Source organism: Heliangelus exortis, chromosome 16, assembly GCF_036169615.1.
Source record: "Heliangelus exortis chromosome 16, bHelExo1.hap1, whole genome shotgun sequence".
In the NCBI taxonomy this organism is placed as follows: Eukaryota; Metazoa; Chordata; class Aves; order Apodiformes; family Trochilidae; genus Heliangelus; species Heliangelus exortis.
The window spans coordinates 14,718,943-14,735,948 of record NC_092437.1 but is presented as its reverse complement, the minus strand read 5'-3'; the positions used below and the strand labels follow the sequence as shown (position 1 = coordinate 14,735,948).

Below are 17,006 nucleotides of genomic sequence, written 5' to 3'. Positions count from 1 at the left end.
CTTGATCTTGTAAAAAGTTTAATTGGCTGTAGGAAGCAGTCGGGAATTGCTCTTAAATGAAAAATAATGATAAAAATGAACTTAATCCACTTAAACTGAAACATCCTTGGGGAGATGAAGGATGTTATTTAGACTGAACACTTGTTAAAAGGCAGCTTTGTTTCTGTTACAAGGTGGCATTGCTGAGAATCTGGCTGAAAAATTAATTGGAGTGCTGTTTGAGGTGTGGTTACTGGCTTGTACAAGGTGCTTTCCAACACCACCTTACTGGAAAACTGCCAAAGAGATGGTGGCCAACTGGAGACATCACCCTGCAGTAGTGGAGCAGTGGAGCAAAGTCATCTGTGCCCTTACTTCCAGGTAGGAGAAAACCCATGGAAATAAGGACACGTGTGTGTGGGGTGCTGATGGTTACACCTGGCTTTCCCTGGCTTTGCTTGGTTGTGGAATGCACAGCAGTCTGGAAGGGAATGAGCAAAACAGAGTGAGAGATCTTGCTGCTGTCCTTGGCTGCTGTGTGTGTGTCTGTTTTCCAAAGGAAGATCCAAGTTGGAGAATCTCTGTTCTTGTTCAGTCTCAGCATCTCTGGCACTCAGCACTGTGCAGTGTCTGTGGGGGGGTGTGTGTGTCTGTGGGGGGGTGTGTGTGTCTGTGGGGGGGGTGTGTGTGTCTGTGTGGGTGTGTGTGTCTGTGGGGGGGGGGTGTGTGTCTGTGGGGGGGGTGTGTGTGTGTCTGTGGGGGGGTGTGTGTGTCTGTGGGGGGGGTGTGTGTGTGTCTGTGGGGGGGGTGTGTGTGTCTGTGGGGGGGGTGTGTGTGTCTGTGGGGGGGGTGTGTGTGTCTGTGGGGGGGTGTGTGTGTCTGTGGGGGGGTGTGTGTGTCTGTGGGGGGGTGTGTGTGTCTGTGGGGGGGTGTGTGTGTCTGTGGGGGGGTGTGTGTGTCTGTGGGGGGGTGTGTGTGTCTGTGGGGGGGTGTGTGTGTCTGTGGGGGGGTGTGTGTGTCTGTGGGGGGGTGTGTGTGTCTGTGGGGGGGGTGTGTGTGTCTGTGTGGGTGTGTGTGTCTGTGGGGGGGGTGTGTGTGTCTGTGGGGGGGTGTGTGTGTCTGTGGGGGGGTGTGTGTGTCTGTGGGGGGGTGTGTGTGTCTGTGGGGGGGTGTGTGTGTCTGTGGGGGGGTGTGTGTGTCTGTGGGGGGGGTGTGTGTGTGTCTGTGGGGGGGGTGTGTGTGTGTCTGTGGGGGGGGTGTGTGTGTGTCTGTGGGGGGGGTGTGTGTGTGTCTGTGGGGGGGGTGTGTGTGTGTCTGTGGGGGGGGTGTGTGTGTGTCTGTGGGGGGGGTGTGTGTGTCTGTGGGGGGGGTGTGTGTGTGTCTGTGGGGTGTGTGTGTGTCTGTGGGGGGGTGTGTGTGTCTGTGGGGGGGTGTGTGTGTCTGTGGGGGGGGTGTGTGTGTGTCTGTGGGGGGGTGTGTGTGTCTGTGGGGGGGGTGTGTGTGTGTCTGTGGGGGGGGTGTGTGTGTGTCTGTGGGGGGGTGTGTGTGTGTGTCTGTGGGGGGGTGTGTGTGTCTGTGGGGGGGTGTGTGTGTGTCTGTGGGGGGGGTGTGTGTGTGTCTGTGGGGGGGGTGTGTGTGTGTCTGTGGGGGGGGTGTGTGTGTGTCTGTGGGGGGGGTGTGTGTGTGTCTGTGGGGGGGTGTGTGTGTGTCTGTGGGGGGGTGTGTGTGTGTCTGTGGGGGGGTGTGTGTGTGTCTGTGGGGGGGGTGTGTGTGTGTCTGTGGGGGGGGTGTGTGTGTGTCTGTGGGGGGGTGTGTGTGTCTGTGGGGGGGGTGTGTGTGTCTGTGGGGGGGGTGTGTGTGTGTGGGGGGGGTGTGTGTGTGTGTGGGGGGTGTGTGTCTGTGGGGGGGGTGTGTGTCTGTGGGGGGGGTGGGTGTCTGGGTGGGTGGGTGTCTGCGGGTGTCTGGGGGTCTGTGTGGGTGGGGTCTGTGTGGGTGGGGTCTGTGTGGGTGGGGTCTGTGTGGGTGAGTGTCTGTGGGTGGGTCTGTGTGTGGGTGGGTCTGTGTGTGTGTGTCAGGCTCCATCACTGGGACTCCTCAGTGTGACTCAGGATTATCAGTGTAGGATCCTAGGCTGGATGTTTAATGGCCTCACCACACCCTGATCAGGTGCTTGGGGCAGTGTCTGAGCTGACTCCTGGCCTCTGCCTCTCCAGCTGAAGCCATGCTGAGGCTGCCTGGCCCAGAGGCAGACTGCAGGCCCTGGAACTCTGCAGAGGGTATCAGGAGAGCTCTGCCAAGCCTGCTGGGCATGGGAGCAGTGAGATCTCTGGGCTGTAGAGGTTGGGCTGTAGCAGAAGACCCTGAACAGTGAGAGGAATCTTGGTACCCATAGTGGTACCAAGGCTTTGTGGTGATGAGGTCTTTGCTGGACTAGTCTCAGCCTCTTGTAGGAAAGAATTAGATTAATTATTGAGGAGCAGGGATCGAAGTCTCCTCCCACCTGTTCTGGGATGTCAGCCATTTCTATGAAAATTAATCTGTATCAAAATTGCCACACGGTGAAAAACTTGATGGCATGCTTTTCTGCTAGCATTTTCACTCTGAAAACTTTTGCTTTTGAATTACCTGTCAAAATTTCAATTGTGGGTAGATTATTTATTTTTTCAGTTTATGCACCTACTTGTTAAAACTGTGGGAAATAAAGCTGCATCCAAGCTCTGCGTATTTCCCACGCTATTTCTTCAGCTATTTTTAGCTCATTAAATGTAGTGTTGCATAACAGAAAATATTTTATGATTCACTGATCCAAAAAGAACAACTCTGTCTCAAAACATGTGCTGGTGTTCTGCTCCATGCACTGAACCTCATTCTGTCTTCCTCAGTTGGGCTCCAGCCTTAATTCTGGTGCTGTGTAGCAACCTGGGGGTTTTCTGCAGTGTTTCAGTCTCCTCTTCAGTGGGTTGGTTTACACCTCAAACACAAAAAGCTCAACTCCTTCCAGGCTAACTTGAAGTTTTGTGGTATTTTAAACTGTGAAATTCCAGCTTCCAGAAGTTCTTGGGTCGTTTTAGTAAACAGTTTTCTGAATTGGGTTTTTAGCGATGAGCTTAGAGCAAAGGTCTCAACTTAGAACCATATGGAAAATGGTATTTGGAGCTGTGTGCACATGCAGTGTCCATCTGTTTACATGGCTGTGACTTCACTGCAGGATGAAATCAGGGTCTTGCTTGTGTTGCCATACCAACAGATGCATCTTGTACCTATCCAGGGTGCTTTAGGCCTATTGTAACTGTCTTGGATGTGTGGATTGTAATTTATTTCTGTTTTCAGTCATTCTGGGAAATGTCTCAAATTTTGGTTACAATTCAGCTGTGCTTCTTGAAAAAAACTGATTTCTTGAGTGGAAGCCTGGGGAGCAGCAGTGCAGAGTGCTGCAGAGCTGAGATGTGGAGTGGGACTGCCCAGGCTGCACAGCAATGTTGTTCCTCACCAAAAACTTGCTGTGGGGTGATGCCTTTGGGGTGATGCCTTTGGGGTGATGCCTTTGGGGTGATGCCTTTGGGGTGCTGAGCCCTGTGTGGCAGACTGGAAGGCGGTCAGAGCCTGGGGGGTTTGTGTATATTTGGAGCTGAGGAAGGCCTCATGTCCTTAAGTTCTCTTGTTTTTCTGTCCACACTGGTTATTCTGGTAGTCTGCCATTCCCCACACACTTGGAGGGTATTTTGGGTTGGCAGTGCCCAGTGGAAATGGAAGGTGGTAATTTAGCCTCTTTAACTCTTGTTTTAGAAGTCAGACTTCTGCTCTCTTCCCACTTCTCCTGGTTATAATGACTTTATCTGTGTAAATCTGGCTTTACAAGCTTGCTGTGCTGAATAGGGCAATTTTTTTTTTTTTTGTCCATTCTAAGCAACTCTTAACTTAGAAGTAAGGGCAAGAAATGGTGCTGAAAGCGAGTTTAGCTTAGGGAAGGCCAAAAAGTCATTTTTGTGAATGCTGGGACATGGAGAAAGTGCTACTCTGATCACTTCCATCCTTTTAGAGAACCCAGAGATGATGATCAGGAAAACTGACCTATAACTTTGCAAAGCTGGTGAAGAAGCAGAGGTCAAATCAGGCAGCAGCAGCTCAGTGAAGCCCCCTGGGGACTGACTGGTCAGGTAGAAGTAAGAGCTGTAGAGAAAGAGCTCCAGTTATCTGAGCCATTATCCTCATGATGTTGCATTGCTGTGAAGCCCTCTGTGGGTTTGCTCCTCATTGTTCTGCAACCCCCAACTTCTGCAAAACGTGGTGCAACTTTTTTGAAGAGCTTGCTGCTCTGTGTGCTGCAAATCCTGTGCTGCTTGTAGGATGCCATCCAGTCTGCTCTGTGCTGGTGTGAACTGGAAGGCATCAGTAACTTGCAGTTCAGACCTGTAACCTGATGGGAATTGCTGGAGTCATTAGACACTTTAGCTAAAAAACCTTGAGGATAAGGGCTTAAATTTTATTTTTTTTATTTATTTTTTTTAATTTTTCATTTTATTCACCTCTTCCTTCTTATTGAACATCTTATTATGTATGTGCCTATGTTGATTGATTGCTAGCCCCTGGCTAAAGAGATGGGAGAGTGCTATGGGGTGTTAGACCTCAGCAGCTCTCTGATTGGGTTGCACCTTTGGGCAGACCCCCAGGCTTGTACCCTTCAAAGTTTTAAGAGAGCTGAATGTTTGTAAAATCCAGGGATCTCTACAAAACCTTGGGATGTTGTGTTGTTGCCTATGGGTCACCTGGGAACTCCTGATAGCTTTGAAGCCCTGTTTAATTTTTCAGTATTAACTGACAGCTGTGTCTGCTGTGCTTTCTAGATTGCTGCGTTTTACATATGGCCCTTCATTCCCACCATTTAAAATTCCTGATGAAGATGCTGGTCTGATTCCTCCTGAAATGGACAATGAGTGCGTTGCACAAACTTGGTTTCGCTTTTTACACATGCTGAGGTATTGTAATTGTGGCCATCTCTTCATGTTCTTGCAGAATTCCTGTACATTTGCATGACAAAAATTTCTCTGGAGAGTGCTTAAATAAAATAGAATAAAGAGGTTTGTTGTACCTGTGCCCTGCAGCAGCTCAGGGAAAGGCTGGGAGTGGGTTGTTCAGCTTTGAACTCTGACTCTTTCAGTGTGTAAACTGGACCATTTCTAGAGATTTGGCCAAGTTTTTAGAGCTTTGGCATTTTGGAGAATCTCAAAACAAGACTTCAATACAATTTTGTTTCTCTCAGATAGCAAACAGGAAAAACAGAACAATAGCTCTGAGATATGTTTTCTGCTTCCATTTATTCTCCAGAGTGTTAAATTTAACCTACAAAAAAGATTGGTTTAAAAATGGGTGTATCTCTTTGTTTTTGTGAAGAAAGCTATACAGTTAATTTTAACATCCGTGTTATTCTTCCTTAAATACACAACAGAACCAAGTGGCATGCTTTGTTTTAAAGATTCTTGAGAATGCCATGGCATTAATGTTCTGAAGGACCAGAATAATAACCTTTGTATATAAACATTATGTGCTAGCTAAAGCTAAATAAACATGAGCCTGTTAAAAATCTACTTCTTAAACAACTAAAAAACAAAAATCCCCTTTTATTAATTTGTGATAGTAATATGTCGTGTGCTGTACTCTTGAAATCTTGGAATTGCTCTTAGAAGCTTTCTTTCAGCCAGGAAAAATTGCTCAAACCTTTATAACCCACTCCTTTTCCTGTCATTGGCTGCTGTAAAAACTTAATTCATTGCTTGCCTTTTGAGAATAATTGTTACTTCTTAAAGTGAGTTCAAAAGGCCTCTTAAGTGATCAGTATTATGTCAGCAGTGGGGTTATCCTATCAAGTGTATGCTCTGATTTGTTGGATTTTAATAAAACTGCTCAGTTTATTTGGGTAATGTTTGAAATGAAGACAACCAGCAAGTGAAAACCTAATTTCTGTGGTGGAGTAACAGCTAAAAATATATTGATATTGGATGCTTTTTTTGTTTTGATGTTATTTAGATGCCTTAAACTCTTGCGACTTTCAAGTATTTTTAAAATCCTAACAGGTGTTCTGTGACTAAAATATATTTTGCTCTCTTTGTGTGCAGTAATCCTGTGGATTTGAGTAACCCAGCCATTATTAGCTCTACCCCCAAATTTCAGGAGCAGTTTCTGAATGTGAGTGGGATGACTCAAGAGCTGAATCAATACCCCTGCCTTAAACATCTGCCTCAAATATTCTTTCGTGCCATGCGTGGGATCAGCTGCTTAGTGGATGCATTCCTAGGTAATGCTTTTGTCTTACCTGTGGGTAGCTGGGAACAGGAACTTAATGATTGTTTTAGTCTCTTTGAATCTGTCTTCTCCATAAATGCAGCTACTCAGTAACTGAGTAACTCAGCCTTGACAGAAAGGTGAAGTCAGATGTAAGCACTGGCTGGTGAATTTTAAATAACACCTTAAACAGCACCTGAAATCTGAGGTATTATTCTTAGTATGCTTCAGGCTTATTAAAAATTCTTTAGAGATAATGTGCTATTGATAACTCTGAAGAGCTGCCTTTCTCCTACTGCTTTTTTACTTAAATGTATGCAAACAAGTGGTGTCATCTGCCAGAAGCATGAGCTGATGTGAAGCTCACAGGAGACCTGAGCAGTTACATAGACTGTGTTCAGAAAGGAAACTGGCTGTGGAGTTAGACAGCCAGCTTGTACACTCTGTCTTTTGGAAAAAACTTCATGGATCAGCCTTTTTAAGAAAAGCACTTCAAGATACTCCTGTCTCACTGAATTACGAAGTAGTTTTTGCTACAAATAAATTCTGTGGTTCTGTAAAAATATCACAAGGAAAAGGTTTACCAGTACTGTATTCCCCAAGTTCTTGTCACTATGAAATTCACTTTTGTAGAAATAGCTTTTCTTAAAAAATGGTGTAGAAGAGAAAATGGTAATTTTTCTTAAGCTGTGATATTGAATCTTGAAGCATGTTGGGTGTTCTTCCAGATGTCTTGCTCTTTACTGATATCTGATTTGAGATTTAAAGTACTCAAGACAAATAACATCATGATTTCTCAAAGGAGGATTGTAGATAAGCAGTATATGGTCTAATCTTATGGAAATGACCCCCTTGTTATTCTGTCAAACTCTTTTCTTAGATAATAGAATTTGACACTGAAACAAAAATTCAAAAAAGTCCAACCAAAGAGCATTGGTAGAAGTTGTTCATCTGAAATGCCTTTTACTGGCTGTGTAAGCCTTTTTTTTTTTTTTTTTTTTTTTTTGAAAAAGCATTTAAATATGTATGTATTGCAGAAAAAAGATACTATATCCACATATATACTATATCCAGCATTTTTGTGCCAGTATTGTTAGTAATTAATTTTTGGTAAATAAAATATCTTGTAATACAAGACTTATGTAGGAGGCATCTTGCAGTGGACACAGGAAGAAGCTGAGCAGCTCTTGGCTTTGCCCAGTGTGTGCACCTCTGCTGGGAGAGCTGTGGCAGTGAATTCCTCTGGGACCTTAGGAACAGTCTGGGGTTCTTATCTGAGCCTCTTCATGCACAGATGGTGTGGTCCTTCCTGTGCTCCTTCCTCAGGCTCCTTTCCCACTGGGGTGGCAGTGATCATGGACACAACACCTTGTCTGGATGCAGTGGGAGGGAGTGTGGTGGCATCTGGGGTTGGGGTCTCCCACACTGGTCAGCTCTGGGGTGCTTCTGTGCACCCCTGGCAGCCCAGGCTCTCCTGGAAGTGTGCCAGGAGCTCTGATACCCACCTGAGTTTTTTGATATGATGTTGAGTTGGAGACTTCAGCCTTCTGAAGAACTCAAGTAGCAAGTTGAAAGACCTAAACCTAAACCATGTGGATGAGGCACTTCAGGATGTGTTGTAGTGGGCATGGTGGTATAGATAAAGAGATCTTATTTTACTGAGAGGAGGGGGATGTTGTGCTTGGATGTGGTGAGCTTGGAGGTCTTTTCCAACCATGACAAGTGTGGGATTCTGTAAAGAGCTGGGAGCCCACCTGCAGGTCAGAGACAGACTGTGATGCACTCAGGCCCAGGAGAGCTCTTAGTTAAATGAAGTTGAAGCTCTGGGTGGGGATGTGGGAGTGTGCTCAGGTAGACTCCAAAGCTGCAGTATGGACCCTTTCCAAAAGGTTATGGGAGATCTTCTACCCCAGGTATCAAAGCACATGGTTTTTATCTCACCTTCCCTGATGTGTACCTACATGATATGTGCATTTAGCAAAATACTGCACCCTCCTTTCCAAAAAAATGCCCCAAACCAGTATATTTTATAGTGCATACTCTGTCCTCTGCTTGGGGTGTAATACTTGTGTGCTTTCATAGGGTCAAAAAAAAAAAAAAATCAGTGTCAAATCTTCAAGCACTCTGCAACTCCACACTTGATTTTTCAAATGTGGTGTGAGGGTGGTGGTATTCATTAAAATGGGAAGAAGTTGTATTTGTCATGTCAGGTTTTGCAGAGAGCTGGTTGCTTCTGATCCTGACTGGGAAGAGTAGCTTGATACACCACAAGTATTTCCCTGAAGCTGGGTAAAGACTGCTCTGACATCCTGCTGCTGCCAGAAAAGTTACAGCCTGCTCTGCTTTCTTCCCTCATCTCTTGTACTGATTTAATATTTGTTCAGCAAGCTGATTCAGCTCACAAACCCAGCAGAAAACTGCATGGTGGATGGGGTTTATCTTAATTTAGGGAGCTAAGTTGGCTTTGAATGGTCAGACATTTTAGAGCTGTCTCAGCAGGATGTGGGAAGTAGGGTTGGGAAAGGCAAAGGTGAGAGGCATCTGAGTTTTGGCAGGAGGAAGCTGTTAAATTGGCTTTTTGCAAATGAACCTTGTCCCTTTCCCTCTGCCTGCTCCTTGGATTTGTCCTCCCGTGTGCCATTTCCTACATTCTTAAAGCCTGGGGTCTTTGGTGGGTTTTAATTATTTACTTATCTAATACTAGCAAGTTTTTCTTATGCTTGTGCATTTGTTTCTGGTAATAGTAAAAGGGGAAAGATGTATTTTGTGTATCATATAATAGAATAATATCACAGGGTGGCTTAGCTTGGAAGAGACCTCTGAGATGATGAAAGTTCTCCCTTTGATCGCTGCCATGAGCAGGGACAGCCCAGGGAGGGGGCAGCCACAGCTTCCCTGGGCAACCATCAGGATTTCTGAGTGCTGCTGCTGTGGGGAGCAGGGAGGGAAGGGAGGCTGCCTGCAGGGGACCCAAATGGTGGTTCTGCTGCTTGGGCTGCTGCATGGGAGCCTCTGGATTGTTTGCTGAAAGCCTCCTTGCCTCTCGCCCCGCAGGCATTTCCCGGCCGCGGTCGGACAGCGCTCCCCCCACGCCCGTGAACAGGCTGAGCATGCCCCAGAGCTCTGCCACCAACACCACCCCCCCGCACAACCGCAGGCATCGGGCAGTCACTGTCAACAAAGCAACCATGAAAACCAGCACGGTGAGAAATTGTCTGCTGCACTCAAGTATCCGACCCCCGTGATGGTTTCCTCAGCCAGAGGAAGTGGTTGGCTTTTCCAGGAGCTGATGTGTGCTTCTGCTCAAACAGGTAACCACTGCACATCCTTCAAAAGTGCAGCACCAACCCTCCTCGACTTCTCCACTCTCCAGCCCAAACCAGACAAGTTCTGAGCCACGGCCACTGCCAGCTCCTCGCAGGCCAAAGGTTAACAGCATCCTGAACCTCTTTGGGTCCTGGCTATTTGATGCGGCGTTTGTTCACTGTAAACTTCATAATGGAATCAACAGAGACAGCAGCATGACTGGTAAATATCCCTGGAAAAATAAACATACACTTTTCCCTTGTTTTATTGACATTTCCTACCTGCAAGATTAACCGATGCATAATAAACCCCAAATGATTCTGAACTGCTGTGTTGTGGTTAACCCCTCCCAGCTGAGCCAGCACCTGTCATTAGCTGAGAAGGTGTTTGGGTGCATTAAAATTTAAAAAAAAAAATCACTTTTTACTACTAAACACCCCCTTGCTCTAACAAGCATGTCAGTGCCAATTATTCTAGTAGGGAAAATTTTATTAAGTGCAGGAAATAATGTGATACAATATTCGACTTCCTAATTTGAAATCTGCTGGAGTATACTTCATATAGAAACTTCTTATAGTGACTCTCATGTTTGAAAAGTTGTCAAACATCACTCCACAGACTGCACTAAGTGGTACTTCTCCTTGGGCTTGGAGCGTGTTATGAAAACAAAACAGAAGTCCTTAAAATAGCAAGTGAAGTTTCTGCCTTTCAGTAGCAGTTGCTGTGTGTTTCCCTGGCTCGATGCCTTGCTTGTCTTCAGTCCTTAACTGGAAGTTTTATTTTCTCTCCTATGCTTTTCTTGGCTTTAGAAGTTAAGATGTTTTAAAGCCTGATAGCAGAATTAGTGCTCTACTCAAGACACAATTTTTAGGACTCCTTTTCCTTTTGGTGATAGCATTCAGAAAAGAATAAACTTTCTCACTCTTTATTTTTTCCTGTTCTTCATGTAGGATTTTGAATACCTGCTAAACTCTTTTGAAAACCTGCTAGGGGGAAGAGGTTCCTTGCAGCAGGTTAGGTTGATATTGAGATGACAGCAGCAGATTAACTCAATCTTCCTTGTTTATTGTGGCAGGTGATAGGCAGTTGTGGCAGTTCCTTGTTTGTGGAGGTGATAGGTTTAGGATTTGGGATGTTAAAGGTATTTTTAGTTATGCACCACTTGGTTTTTGAAAGTGTTTGGTTGTGGATTTGTGTGGCAGCAGGTTCCAGTGCCTCTGCAAGGCCTGTGACACATTGCTACAGCAATAGCAGGGCTGAGGGAGGAGAAAGGCATAATTTGAGGATGTGTTCAGTTTCATAGGCAGCTAATATATGTGTTTAATGCTTTTCAGATCAATTGGATCCTTTCAGTTTTGACATAATCTGTATCTTGAGCAATTTTAATGAAGTGCTTAACCTGAAGAGGCTTTCAGCTGAAAAGCTGCCTATGCAGCAGTGTCAGCTGTAGCCAGAGGTGCTGTGACTCTGGCAGAAGTACACACTCATCCCAAATCAGAATCATTAACTATCTCAGGGGGGTTCCAGGGCCTTCTATTCATGTGTGTAATGTCTTAACTTGCCCAACAGCAGTCAGAAAATGGTCATATCACTAGCCTTACAAAGGGACTTACTGCCTTCCTGAAAACTAGAAATGACTGTTTGGAAATCACTTGATTCTGTTTCTCCTCCTTCTCTAGTGCTCTCTACAGTGAGATCAGTCTTGAATGTCACTTGTTCTGCCATTTATTGGCAGCTGTGGGACTCAGAGGTTACATTAATGCAGACCCAGACAACTGCCTGTGCTGTGTCCCACTTTTTCAAGTGATTTGGAAGAGAGAATTAACTTGGGGAATTCAGTCATGTCAGGTGTTTGTTGCCAGTCCAGGGTGCCATGGGTGTTGTTACCACTGTGTAAAGTACTGGCCACAGCAGTGCCATGGCAGACTGGATGGATGAGAGCAAGCTGAGAGTGGCCCTAAACTGCTGAAATTCTGTAGAGAGGCACTGAAGTCTGTTGGATTTATCCAACCCATTTTGCTCAGCTCCTCCTTTAGGTGGGAAAATGGCTTGCAAAGGGCTGGGCTCCTGCAGTTCCTGTTGGTGTGAAGCAGCAGTGTCTTTTAAACCAGGTTTAAGTCTAAAAATTGAAAAGCTTCTGTTCTAGGAGTCTAATCTGTGCAGCCTGAATCTGCCTAGGTGAAGTCTTTCCCTCTTTGAACAGTGTAAGGCAGGAGGTCTGTGCTGGGCTGATGAGGTGGGGCAGGAGAGTTGTACAGTGTGGTGGCTCCATCTGCTGCACCCCATGGCCTGGCACAGTAACACTTGGATGTTCTTGCTATGTTTGACACTGTTGATGACAGTGCTTTGCTGTGGAGTGTTGTCTTCCAGTAGCCCACACTTACTATTTTTCTGGTAGGTCTGGGACTGCAGCTGTATTAAATCTCAACAGCTTTAAATCCTCTAGTGGTCAGGTTTTTTCAGTGTCATGCAGTTAAGAATTTCTTCTCTTGTAGCTCTCTGATTTCTCTGTTTCATTGCTGGCTGGAGGACTGAGAACCACTTGGAAATAGAAAGAGGTGAAAGAGATTGCCCCTTGGCCCTGCAGAAAGATCCCCTGCCCTGGGGACAGGGACACCTTTCTGGAGCAGTGTTTTCTAGTGTGTGTTTCTTATTCTTCTTCTGTCATATGAGAACCCATATGATATGATAGATAGAGAGGTATTAATGAGCTATCCTTGCTTTTCTCCTTCTCCTGGAAGCTCACGTGTCTTGAACTCCATAACCTCTAGAAATGGAGTCAAGAAAAATGTGCAATTTGTTGTAGGTCCTGAGATGACAAAATACCTGGATGAGTTGGAAGGGTAACCAAACCTGTTCTCCTTGACCCTACTTTGTAGGGTACCAAGTAGATCATCTCCAGAGGTCCTTTCCAGCTTCAGTTCTTCTCTGGTTCTGTGAATGTAACCAACTGCAGCCCCTCTGTTCAGTTGGTAAACTTCTTGTGACAGCCCTTGCACAGTTCAGCATAACTGTATTTATTTCATGGTTTTGGGTGCTTTGGTTTTGTCTGTCTCTTTCTGGGAAGAGAGCCTTGTTCTGGTGCCCTGACCATGAGTGATGGGGGTGTGGATGTGCCAGGGGTGGATTCATTGGCAGGATTTGTCTCAGTCAGACAAACCTGGCTGTACAGCACGTGCTGCTGCTGTCTTCAGCAACTTGGTGAGGTTTGGGAGAAGCTCCTGGGTACCTTGTGCCAGCATTTTAGCAACTGATTCTTCCAATCTGATGGCTTGTTCTGAATCTTTTTGCCTAAAGTGGTCAGTCTTGAGCCTGGCAGCTCTTGTGGTCCAGAGCAGCTGAAGGAGTCTTGCCTGGGAGGGTTCCTGGTAGCACCCAGGTGCTGGTGGCAACAAGGAAGCCTTGGGGTATAGTTTTATCCTCCTCTCTTCTGACCCTACTGACATTAATGTTTCTGAGGGTCGAGGAGCAAACTTGATTAGGGACATCTTGAGTGGTCCTGAGAGGCTTGGTCAGAGGTCTTGATCTGACCCTTCCCATCCAGAGAAGCAGCTCCGATGAGGTGGTGGCTTTCTGTCCTGCCACCTGGCCTGGGGAGTCTTTCCTCTTCTCTGGAGATTGTTTTTGAGATGTTGATGTTTCTGGTAGTGTTCTGCCTTTCTTTTCTGCCTGGGGAAATGGTTGGTTTGGCTGGTGGTCAGGGCAGTGCTGGGTGTTAAGGGCTGTTAGCAACCTGGGTTAGGGAAGATGGAGCTGTAATTCAGCCAAGAACTCATGATTTAGAAGCAGGAGAATTGCTGTGAGGAGGCTCTCAGGTGAGTAACTTTCTCCCTACAAGACACACACAGAGTCACAGAAGCTTTAGAGCAGGCTGGACCTGTGCCATACCCAGGGAAATGTTCTTGAGCTGGGAAGGGTTAATGCATCTAATAAAAACCTGATGTACATTGATATGAACAGCTCTGAATCTTGTTATTATTTGTAACTTTTTGTTCATTGTTTTGCATGGTACTTTCAAAACCATAATTTTGGACCTGAATGCCAATTTCCTATGTGTTTAACGAGCTTGCTGTATCATAAAGCTTTTAATCTATTTTTTAAAAAAGCTAAAAGCTGCTTAACTTATATTACAATTTCACCATCTTAAAAGTATTTTATAACTACTGCTGTCCTTTGATTTGTTTCCATTTTATTTCTATTATCTTGCAGCATCTTTTATCCAAATTCTTCTTTCTTATAAATCTTGTAAGTAGGAACCAGTAGCTTTTCCTTAATTGCTGTCATGCTTTTCTTTTTCCATAATCCCATATTTTATTTGTAAATTCATTCTCATTGTCTCTTGTAGCTTTTGCACTTTTACTTGAAAAAGACAATTCTTTTGTGTGTGGTTTTGAATGGGGAGGATTGCTGGCAAAAGCAAATTAATCTGCCTGAATCAGTCCCATCTTTTCTGTACTTTAGTCTGTGATCATGTCATGAGTTTCAGGACTTTGCACTAACCATGTTTTTTTTACTTAAAGCTTATTTTACAGACCTAGTGTTTGATTTGTATGCATTGTGCATGTAGTGTTTTTTTCCAACTACAATATATGGCTGGATAGCTTATTTAGGACAAAAAAAAACGGCTCATGGGAAGATGCATAAAGATTTGTGCTTATTTGCTACTTATGTCATGAAAATTTGGAAGGTAACAGGAGCTTAAATTTAAAGAAAAAAAAATTAGACACTTGTCATTAGAACGTTTACTTTAAAAAATAAACCAACAACCTCCTATTTGTAAATTATCAAGGTTCCCAAGTGTCAGTGTGCTAATGGGCCTTTGTTTGCAAGACTGATTGGGAACCTGATGTTCCCCAGTGTCCCAGGCTTGAGATAGAGGAAATTCTCTGGTGCTGGTGGAACTGTTGATGTGATTGTTAGGAGCACACGTTATCTGTTGTTTGATTTTGTAGCATATAAAAGTTTTGAAAATCAGTTTGGTCTTAGCTAAAAACCATAGAACCATAGCAAGGTTTGGGTTGGAAGTGACCTTAAAGCTGATCCAGTTCCAGCCCCCTGCCTGGGCAGGGACACCTCCCACCAGCCCAGGCTGCACAAGGCTTCATCCAACCTGGCCTTAAGAAAGAATGTGCTCATTCTGCTCTTAGTAATCCAAGAGTTGTCCAGGAAAAAAATGGAAAAACAAACATTGTGAGCAATGTATCATTTTTGGGAGCCAGCAAAGCAAGGAGTCTCCTGCACTGTGTGCACATGAGGTGTGAAAGGGGACCAGAAATATCTCTAGAAAGATGCCAGTTCCACTGGTTTGGGCTGACAGAACTGTCTGCAGGGAGGAACACAAAGCTCCTCAGAACCACATCCTGTCTGGGTGACATCAAACCCCTGAGAGACTCTTGTGGAGCATTTTGTGGGACAGGGAGTAGGAGAGGGCCAGTGCTGCTGATCCTCAGAGGTAGTTGGCAATTTCAGGAGTCATGAGGAGAGAGGGACCAGGACAGGACAGGGGGTTTCAGAAGAATTCTTGTTCTGATATGGGTCCCTACAATTTTCTGGGCTTTTTTTTTTTTAAATAAGTATGTTCATACAACAAAATTGGACCAGAGCAGCACAAGAGTTCGTCAGGTGAAAATGGAGATCACAGCAATGCCACTGTCTAGGTGTGTTTTGGTATTTTAAGGCAGGGAGGCAAGGGGATGGTTTTTTTTCTGGAGATAAGAGTTAGGGGAGGGGAGATCCTTGTCCTTCAGAGAGGGTAGGAAGCTACTATTGCATATAAGCATTCTCTTCCCAACAGGAAGTTGGGACAGGTTCTAGAATATGAAGGTCACTTGTTGTCATCCTTATAAAGGAAAAAAAATTAACAACACCCACAAATACTTTCTAAACAGAGGAGCTAACTCAAATCTATGAACTAACAGCTTCATGATAACAACTAAATTGGACTTGATCTTTGTGTCCAGGATCCCATGAGCCTGTTCCAGATGCTGACAGAAGCAGTGAAACACTGTTTTTTTTTCCCCTTTTCCCAGCTATAGCCACTCAAGCTAGTGTGGAATTCCGCCGGAAAGGATCCCAAATGTCCACAGACACAATGGCTTCCAACCCCATGTTTGATGCCAGCGAGTTCCCAGACAACTATGAAGCAGGAAGGGCAGAGGCATGCGGGACACTGTGTAGGATATTTTGTAGCAAGAAGACTGGGGAGGAAATATTACCAGCTTACCTATCCCGGTACTAACCTATCTTCCAGTTGCTTTATGGGTATAACTATGGTGCAAATTAATTCCCAGTACAAACCATTCAGTTACAGTCTGAATCCTGTGTTGCCAAATCAGAAAACCTTGGTGAGCCTTCAGATGGTGTTGGTGGGGATCCCTGGCTAAGCTGAAAAGTGGTTTCCTTTAATCTGCTCATCATGCTGGGTTTGGTTGGGTTTTGTTCAGGTTCCAGTTGAAGGAAAGTCCCTTGGTGCCTCCCAGCTGGAAGGAACTTTGTCTTTTTCATACTTTCTTGCCTCCTGTGTTGTTTTTTTATCACTGAGTATTGTTCAGATGGAAGAAATTAGTGTGCAGACATGAGAATTTGTATACTTTATTAGGCCAGGAAAGGTCTCATGTTGTCAGACACCACAACCCTGGGATGCCTGTGTTTGTGGGCTGTTTAGGTTTTTTTCCTTTGACATGCACTAATATTCCATTATTAAAACAGTTGGGCTCTGAACTATCTCTTTTTACAGTTTTGTTTCTAATAAAAGAAAGTTATCTTGCCTATCCATAGGGTACTTTTATATCCAAAGTTTTTGATAAAACCAACAAAAAAACCAGCAGCAGCCAGAGGCAGAGAGTTAAGTCCAAATCATGACTCTCAATCTGTTCAGGTGCATTTGTCCCAGATGGCATCAAAACATTTTGGAAGATGGAACCATTTTATTTCTTGCATGTTGTAGTGTGTTGTGTAGAGAGAGTTCATGTTTCTCTGACCCAGTCAGTGAGATTCCTGTGTCTTTACAAGCCTTTAAAGAAAGGAAAATAAAGGGGATATAATATTTTCTAAGGAGAAACTGCAAAAGAAGCAAACTGCTATAGGATGCTGGCCAGCTGGGTTTCCTGACCCCTTTTCATTTGAAGTGTTGTTGATGTTTGGTCTCATTCTCTAAATTGGTGATCAGTATGTTCTGTCCTGTTCTACCCCCAAAAGATTTCACAGTATTTCTCTTGTGTTAGGGAGTTAAAATTAAAGTCTTTCTCCTCTCCTTACCCAGGGAAAGGAGCAGGTAACCCAAGCACTGTTACTAAACATCTGGGCTGTCTTTGCATGGCAGCAAGGCAGATGTTTCCATAAAACAGAGCTGCACTGGCTTTTCAGAGGAAATACACATGATCTGTGAGGGGTTTTTGCTGAGCTGGCCAGAGGCCTTTGCCTGTGCTGAAATAACTTGGGGG

General features: G+C 44.8%; 1 protein-coding gene across 4 annotated transcripts in view; it reads left to right on the top strand.

The window, feature by feature from the left end:
- The window catches only part of RALGAPB (Ral GTPase activating protein non-catalytic subunit beta), a 68,599-nt gene that overhangs the window by 14,525 nt on the left and 37,068 nt on the right, over positions 1-17,006 (top strand). For 2 of the 4 annotated variants that reach the window (XM_071760082.1, XM_071760081.1), the window contains exons 5-11: positions 174-360; positions 4,824-4,955; positions 6,093-6,271; positions 9,313-9,461; positions 9,570-9,786; positions 13,774-13,809; positions 15,594-15,795. In XM_071760082.1, coding sequence (XP_071616183.1) covers positions 174-360; positions 4,824-4,955; positions 6,093-6,271; positions 9,313-9,461; positions 9,570-9,786; positions 13,774-13,809; positions 15,594-15,795 — 1,102 coding nt within the window. The remainder of the gene's footprint in view (positions 1-173; positions 361-4,823; positions 4,956-6,092; positions 6,272-9,312; positions 9,462-9,569; positions 9,787-13,773; positions 13,810-15,593; positions 15,796-17,006) is intronic. The other 2 variants (XM_071760084.1, XM_071760085.1) reach the window with 1 other exon arrangement.